This window comes from Perca flavescens, chromosome 5, assembly GCF_004354835.1.
Source record: "Perca flavescens isolate YP-PL-M2 chromosome 5, PFLA_1.0, whole genome shotgun sequence".
Taxonomy (NCBI): domain Eukaryota; kingdom Metazoa; phylum Chordata; class Actinopteri; order Perciformes; family Percidae; genus Perca; species Perca flavescens.
In genome coordinates, this window is record NC_041335.1 from 41,289,637 (window position 1) to 41,298,681 (window position 9,045).

Consider the following 9,045-nt stretch of genomic DNA (forward strand, 5'->3'; position numbering starts at 1 on the left):
TAACAATGTTAGTGAGTAAATCTACTGAAATGGCCCCCACTATAACAATGTTAGTGAGTAAATCTACTGAAATGGCCCCCACTATAACAATGTTAGTGAGTAAATCTACTGAAATGGCCCCCCCACTATAACAATGTTAGTGAGTAAATCTACTGAAATGGCCCCCACTATAACAATGTTAGTGAGTAAATCTACTGAAATGCCCCCCACTATAACAATGTTAGTGAATAAATCTACTGAAATGGCCCCCCACTATAACAATGTTAGTGAGTAAATCTACTGAAATGGCCCCCACTATAACAATGTTAGTGAGTAAATCTACTGAAATGGCCCCCACTATAACAATGTTAGTGAATAAATCTACTGAAATGGCCCCCCCACTATAACAATGTTAGTGAGTAAATCTACAGAAATGGCCCCCACTATAACAATGTTAGTGAGTAAATCTACTGAAATGGCCCCCACTATAACAATGTTAGTGAGTAAATCTACTGAAATGGCCCCCACTATAACAATGTTAGTGAGTAAATCTACTGAAATGGCCCCCCACTATAACAATGTTAGTGAGTAAATCTACTGAAATGGCCCCCACTATAACAATGTTAATGAGTAAATCTATTGAAATGACCCCCCCTTTTTTTCAAAATCGTTTTGGAGGGTCATAGAAATCTTTTTACTGGTGAGGGGAGGGTCCTGTCTATTTTGGCTAAAGGTCCCAAAACTCCTCCGGTGGCCCCTTATAAATAACGAACAGTCCCTAACCTGTCTGTCTCGAACCTGTCTGTCTCTACCCTGTCAGTCTCTAACCTGTGTGTCTCGAACCTGTCTGTCTCTACCCTGTCTGTCTCTACCCTGTCTGTCTCTAACCTGTGTGTCTCTACCCTGTCTGTCTCTACCCTGTCAGTCTCTAACCTGTGTGTCTCTAACCTGTCTGTCTCTACCCTGTCTGTCTCTACCCTGTCTGTCTCTAACCTGTATAGCTTCCAGAGGTGTTGCTGTGGTCTAAAGAACAGAATGAGGAGAAGAGTCCAAACCTGACAGAGTTTACTCAACACTTCAACAACGTCTCCTTCTGGTACACACACACACAGACACACACACACACACACACACACACACACACACACACACACACACACACACACACACACACACACACACACACACACACACACACACACACACACACACACACACACACACACACACACACACACACACACACACACACACACACACACACACACACACACACACACACACACACACACACACACACACACACACACACACACACACACACACACACACACACACACACACACACACACACACACACACACACACAGACACCCCGGCAAAAAGAGTACTTTATTTACACTATAATTCCATCCATCAGTGACACAATGACAGAATGACAAAAAGTGTGTCTGTGTGTGTGTGTGTGTGTGTGTGTGTGTGTGTGTGTGTGTGTGTGTGTGTGTGTGTGTGTGTGTGTGTGTGTGTGTGTTTCAGGGTTCGTTCTGTCATTATCCTTCAGGACAAACCTCATGACCGAGAGAAACTGCTGCTGAAGTTCCTGAAGATCATGAAGGTAAACACACACACACACACACACACACACACCTGAATACACACACAGGTGGACACACACACACAGGTAAACAGGTGGAAACATGTACTTTCAGCATCTTTAATCACCCAGATGAAGATGATCTGGCTCCAGTTACTGAACACTGTAGAAATAACCGATGTATTTCAACCTCACTCAGACCGACAAATCAGGTCTTGGAATCCATAGATAAAGATCCATAGATCTGAAAGCTGCCCATCCGCCCAGACCACTGGCCTTTTCTTCGGTTTGCTTTCCAGGGACAAGCGTACCAGTTCAAGGTGCTCCCATTTGGCCTGTCCCTCTCCCCAAGGGTGTTTACCCAGGTGGTAGGGGCTGTCAGGGATGAAAGTCCCTCCTTATTTATTTCTGCTCCGTCTCCCGGCCAAGTCGCAGAGAACACGAGGACCCTTGTCTTACAAGTCCAGTCCCTGGGTTTCACCTCGAGCTAAGGCAGCAGGCAGTCTTTGTGGGTCTTTGCCTGAATTCCTTCACAATGTTGGCATCTCTTACTGCTCAGAGGGTGCTGAACATCCTGACCCTGCTGGACCGACTCCAGCTGGGCAGGCAGGTGGAGTCGGTTCAGTTTCAGGGGCTGTTGTTCCCTTGGGCCTGCAGAGGGGGCTGGAGCCGGCCGTCTTGCAGCTCTGGGCTCGGCCCCTTCTCAGTCCCTCTCTCAGGGGTTAGATGAGGCAGTCCTGCAGACTCCCTACGCTCGTTCTAACTATGTCCAGAAGTGGAGGGTGTCCTCGGGATGGTGTCGCAGTAGGCAGGAAGATCCAGCCACTGGACTCGGGGAGGGCAGCTAGCACCATTAAGGTGTACACTTCTGCTGTATCCCTCTTCCATGAGGCTGTGGGTGGTGTTACGGTGGCAAGACATCCCTTGGTGTCCCAATTCATTAAAGGGGCATACAGACATCCATACAGGTCCCCCAGGTCTCCTTCATGGGAGCTACACTTGCTGCTGAAGGCCTTGATTCAAGCTCCTTATGAACACATAGAACAGGCCACCCTTAGGTTTCTGTCTCACAGAAGGGCTTTCCTCTTGGCTAGATGTTCTGCTAGGAGGGTAAGCATGCTCTATCCATTAGTGAGGAATGTTTGAGATGGAAGGATGAAGACACTTGCATGTCTCTCTGGCTGAATCCCTCTTTTCTGCCTAAGGTTAACCCTCAGACTCTTAACCAGGGGACTGAGATCAGCTCCTTTCCGCTTGATCCAGCTCTTCTGCAGGGGGATGTGAGCCTTCTTACTTAATGTCCAGTGAGGTCACTCGGGCTCTGAGAAGCTCACACCCAGCTCTTTGTTTGTTTTGATCCATAGTCATATAGTCATAACATATGTTATGGCAGCAGTTTGGGGACTGCGTCACTATCTCGGTTCTTTGGAACCAGAAGTGACGAGATTTGGATGACAGGGTGGAGCTGGGGAGGCCAAGCCGGTGTTGTTTATGGTTATGGTGGCGCTGTGCTAAGCTAAATGCTAAAGAGGAAATGGTTCTGATTGTCAACACTTCTAAAGCAAGTCATCTTCGTGTGTGCGTGTGTGTGTGTGTGTGTCTGCAGCACCTGAGGAAGCTGAACAACTTTAATTCGTACCTGTCCATCCTGTCGGGGCTGGACTCCGCCCCCCTGCGACGACTCGACTGGCAGAGGAACACAGCAGAGGTCCGTTTGATTTACTCATCAGACAATAACAATAATACTTAGGAGGGGTTAGTTGTTCCGTCTCTAAAATGAGGATCAGTGTTTCCCAAAAAGCCCAAGACGACGTCATCACATGTCTTGTTTTGTCCACAACTCAGAGATCTTCAGTGTCCTGTCCCAGAGGAGAGAAGACACTAATATTCATATCTAACAAGCTGACCTGTTCTAGCATAAAGAAAATGACTCAGACTGATGAATGCATTATCTACAGCAGGGGGCTCAAACTCATTTTCCCAGAGGGCCACACTGGAAAAAGAGAATCACACCAAGGGCCAGACATGTAGACGTTATTGACGTGCTTTTGTTACTGCATGTCACTTTATTTTAAACATTTTGGTAGCTTTTTTCTTGTTGTTATTGTTCCAACGTTTTTTTTCTCAGACATTTTGTCATCTTTTTGTAATTTATTTCCTTTTTTCCGACATTTTTGTTGACACAAAGCCCTACAAAAGTCATCAAAAGAGTTTCTCCCATCAGAGAATTTAGCAAATCAAGCAAAACAATGATTACATTTTTTAACAACAACCAGTTTCTCAGCCTGAATATTAAACTCTCTCTCGTCTTCTGGGGGAATGTCTCAGAGTCTCAGAGTCTCAGAGTCTCAGAGTCGGCAAATCTGCCAAATTGTGCTTTGGATGTCAGCTAATTACAGTTTAAAAAACCCCTTCCTGTGTTTTTGGTTTGGAGCACAACTAGGAGGGCCAAAATTTATTGTGAACCCAAATTGATATACGGGCCAGATCTAAACCTGCAAGGGGCCGGATTTGGCCCGCGAGCCTTGAGTTTGACACCAGTGATGTACAGTATGTGTCTCAGACAGTTTGTGTGTTTGTGTGTTTTAGGCTCTGGAGGAGTACAGCTCTCTGATCGACAGCTCGTCATCTTTCAGAGCATACAGGGCAGCTCTGGCTGAAGTGGAACCTCCCTGTATACCCTACCTGTAGGTTAATACCCTTATACCCCACTGTATATACCCTACCTGTAGGTTAATACCCTTATACCCCACTATATATATACCCTACCTGTAGGTTAATACCCTTATACCCACTATATATACCCTACCTGTAGGTTAATACCCTTATACCCCACTATATATACCCTACCTGTAGGTTAATACCCTTATACCCCACTATATATACCCTACCTGTAGGTTAATACCCTTATACCCCACTATATATACCCTACCTGTAGGTTAATACCCTTATACCCCACTATATATACCCTACCTGTAGGTTAATACCCTTATACCCCACTATATATACCCTACCTGTAGGTTAATACCCTTATACCCCACTATATATACCCAACCTGTAGGTTAATACCCTTATACCCCACTATATATACCCTACCTGTAGGTTAATACCCTTATACCCCACTATATATACCCTACCTGTAGGTTAATACCCTTATACCTCACTATATATACCCTACCTGTAGGTTAATACCCTTATACCCCACTATATATACCCTACCTGTAGGTTAATACCCTTATACCCCACTATATATACCCTACCTGTAGGTTAATACCCTTATACCCCACTATATATGCCCTACCTGTAGATTAATACCCTTATACCCCACTATATATACCCTACCTGTAGGTTAATACCCTTATACCCCACTATATATACCCTACCTGTAGGTTAATACCCTTATACCCCACTATATATACCCTACCTGTAGGTTAATACCCTTATACCCCGCTATATATACCCTACCTGTAGGTTAATACCCTTATACCCCACTATGTATACCCTACCTGTAGGTTAATACCCTTATACCCCACTATATATACCCTACCTGTAGGTTAATACCCTTATATCCCACTACATATACCCTACCTGTAGGTTAATAGCCTTATACCCCACTATATATACCCTACCTGTAGGTTAATACCCTTATACCCTTATACCCCACTATATATACCCTACCTGTAGGTTAATACCCTTATACCCCACTATATATACCCTACCTGTAGGTTAATACCCTTATACCCCACTATATATACCCTACCTGTAGGTTTATACCCTTATACCCCACTATATATACCCTACCTGTAGGTTAATACCCTTATACCCCACTATATATACCCTACCTGTAGATTAATACCCTTATACCCCACTATATATACCCTACCTGTAGGTTAATACCCTTATACCCCACTATATATACCCTACCTGTAGGTTAATACCCTTATACCCCACTATATATACCCTACCTGTAGGTTAATACCCTTATACCCCACTATATATACCCTACCTGTAGGTTAATACCCTTATACCCCACTATATATACCCTACCTGTAGGTTAATACCCTTATACCCCACTATATATACCCTACCTGTAGGTTAATACCCTTATACCCCACTATATATACCCAACCTGTAGGTTAATACCTTTATACCCCACTATATATACCCTACCTGTAGGTTAATATAATTTTATACCCCACTATATATACCCTACCTGTAGGTTAATACCCTTATACCTCACTATATATACCCTACCTGTAGGTTAATACCCTTATACCCCACTATATATACCCTACCTGTAGGTTAATACCCTTATACCCCACTATATATACCCTACCTGTAGGTTAATACCCTTATATCCCACTACATATACCCTACCTGTAGGTTAATACCCTTATACCCCACTACATATACCCTACCTGTAGGTTAATACCCTTATACCCCACTACATATACCCTACCTGTAGGTTAATACCCTTATACCCCACTATATATACCCTACCTGTAGATTAATACCCTTATACCCCACTATATATACCCTACCTGTAGGTTAATACCCTTATACCCCACTATATATGCCCTACCTGTAGGTTAATACCCTTATACCCCACTATATATACCCTACCTGTAGGTTAATACCCTTATACCCCACTATATATACCCTACCTGTAGGTTAATGCCCTTATACCCCCTATATATACCCTACCTGTAGGTTAATACCCTTATACCCCCGCTATATATACCCTACCTGTAGGTTAATACCCTTATACCCCACTATGTATACCCTACCTGTAGGTTAATACCCTTATACCCCACTATATATACCCTACCTGTAGGTTAATACCCTTATATCCCACTACATATACCCTACCTGTAGGTTAATAGCCTTATACCCCACTATATATACCCTACCTGTAGGTTAATACCCTTATACCCTTATACCCCACTATATATACCCTACCTGTAGGTTAATACCCTTATACCCCACTATATATACCCTACCTGTAGGTTAATACCCTTATACCCCACTATATATACCCTACCTGTAGGTTAATACCCTTATACCCCACTATATATACCCTACCTGTAGGTTAATACCCTTAAAATCCCACTACATATACCCTACCTGTAGGTTAATACCCTTATACCCCACTATATATACCCTACCTGTAGGTTAATACCCTTATACCCTTATACCCCACTATATATACCCTACCTGTAGGTTAATACCCTTATACCCCACTATATATACCCTACCTGTAGGTTAATACCCTTGTACCCCACTATATATACCCTACCTGTAGGTTAATACCCTTATACCCCACTATATATACCCTACCTGTAGGTTAATACCCTTATACCCCACTATAACTGTAGATTAGGGGGGGCAGAGCCTGTAGACCAGAAATGGGGGACTCCCCCTGCAGGTTTTTACCCTGTTCACACCCCAGTGAACCTGTCTGTCTCTCTCTCTCTCTCTCACCTGTCTGTCTGCCAAGGGGTTTGATCCTTCAGGACTTGACCTTCGTCCACCTGGGGAATCCTGACACGGTGATGACATCACAGGGTTCAAAGGTCAACTTCTCCAAACGCTGGCAGCAGTTCAACATCTTGGACACGCTGAGGAGCTACCAGCAAGTGTGAGTGACCTGTCTGTCTCTCTAGAGTACAACCTGTCTGTCCCTCTCTGGAGTAAAACCTGTCTGTCTCTCTCTGGAGTAAAACCTGTCTGTCTCTCTGGAGTACAGCCTGTCTGTCTGTCTCTCTGGAGTAAAACCTGTCTGTCTCTGTCTGGAGTAAAACCTGTCTGTCTCTCTAGAGTACAACCTGTCTGTCTCTCTCTGGAGTAAAACCTGTCTGTCTCTCTGGAGTACAACCTGTCTCTCTCTCTGGAGTAAAACCTGTCTCTCTGGAGTAAAACTTGTCTGTCTCTCTCTGGAGTAAAACCTGTCTCTCTGGAGTAAAACCTGTCTCTCTCTCTGGAGTAAAACCTGTTTCTCTCTCTGGAGTAAAACCTGTCTGTCTCTCTGCAGTCGGTACTCTCTGCAGCCTGATGATGACATCACTTCCTTCTTCAACGACTTCAGCGATCACCTGGCCGAGGAGGCGTTGTGGGAACTCTCTCTGAGGCTCCGCCCACGCAACACCCCACGAGCCAATCAGAGATGACCGACAAAGACAACACCCCGCGAGCCAATCAGAGATGACCCACAAAGACAACACCCCGCGAGCCAATCAGAGATGACCGACAAAGACAACACCCTACGAGCCAATCAGAGATGACCCACAAAGACAACACCCCACGAGCCAATCAGAGAGGACTGACAAAGACAACACCCCACGAGCCAATCAGAGATGACCCACAAAGACAACACCCCACGAGCCAATCAGAGATGACCCACAAAGACAACACCCCACGAGCCAATCAGAGATGACCCACAAAGACAACACCCCACGAGCCAATCAGAGATGACCCACAAAGACAACCTGTTCTCACTAGTAACATACTGACGCTTGGTCAGTATTTGGTCAGTGTTTCTCAGCATCAGATACCACCGCAGAAATCCCCCTTTACAGTCTGTCTGTCTGTCTGTCTGTCTGTCTGTCTGTCTGTCTGTCTAACCCACATGTGTCAAACTCAAGGCTCGCGGGCCAAATCCGGCCCCTTGCCGATTTAGATCCGGCCCGTATATCAATTTGGGTTCACAATAAATTTTGGCCCTCCTAGTTGTGCTCCAAACCAGAAACACAGGAAAGGGTTTTTTAAACTGTAATTTGGCAGATTTGCCGACTCTGAGACGATGGCTAAGGAACTCTTTAGATGACTTCTGTAGGGCTTCATGTCAACAAAAATGTCTGAAAAAGCCACAAATTTACAAAAAGGTGACAAATGTCTGAGAAAGCCACAAAAACAACAGAAATGAAGAAAAAGTGACATGCAGTAACAAAAGCACATCAATCACCTCTCCATGTCTGGCCCTCGGTGGGATTCTCTTTTTACAGTGTGGCCCTCTGGGAAAATGAGTTGGTCTAACCTGTCTGTCTGTCTGTCTCTCTAACCTGTATGTCTCTCCGTCTGTCTGTCTGTCTGTCTCTCTAACCTGTCTGTCTGCCTGTCTGTCTGTCTGGTAAAGGGATCTTCAACAAGGGGTCTGGGACCCCCAGAGAGTCTCAGAGTCAGCGCAGACAGACCTCCTAATTGTTGTCATTAAAACCAAACGTACAGTTTCTCTTTCTGTCATTTGTTTTAAGTTTGAACTTTGAGTCATTTTTACGATGATGTCAACACATATACATATATACAAATATACACAAACTATGAGTGTATATTTGGTGTTGTAATGTTTAACATGTTTGTTTGTGTCTCCACTACGAAGATTATACATGATTCTGACAAAATATACCCATGTACACACGTATTAATATACCCATGTACACACAGAAAGACATATTAATACACACAGAAAGACGTAT

At 44.3% G+C, this 9,045-nt stretch overlaps 1 protein-coding gene across 1 annotated transcript in view; it reads left to right on the top strand.

Annotated features, from left to right (window-relative positions):
• Positions 1 to 8,217, top strand: part of LOC114556397 (rap guanine nucleotide exchange factor 1) — a 36,326-nt gene extending 28,109 nt beyond the window's left edge. The window contains exons 18-23 of the mRNA XM_028579330.1: positions 981 to 1,075; positions 1,516 to 1,594; positions 3,180 to 3,281; positions 4,163 to 4,260; positions 7,071 to 7,211; positions 7,605 to 8,217. Coding sequence (XP_028435131.1) covers positions 981 to 1,075; positions 1,516 to 1,594; positions 3,180 to 3,281; positions 4,163 to 4,260; positions 7,071 to 7,211; positions 7,605 to 7,740 — 651 coding nt within the window. The 3' untranslated portion in view covers positions 7,741 to 8,217. The remainder of the gene's footprint in view (positions 1 to 980; positions 1,076 to 1,515; positions 1,595 to 3,179; positions 3,282 to 4,162; positions 4,261 to 7,070; positions 7,212 to 7,604) is intronic.
• The last annotated feature ends 828 nt before the right edge of the window (positions 8,218 to 9,045 follow it).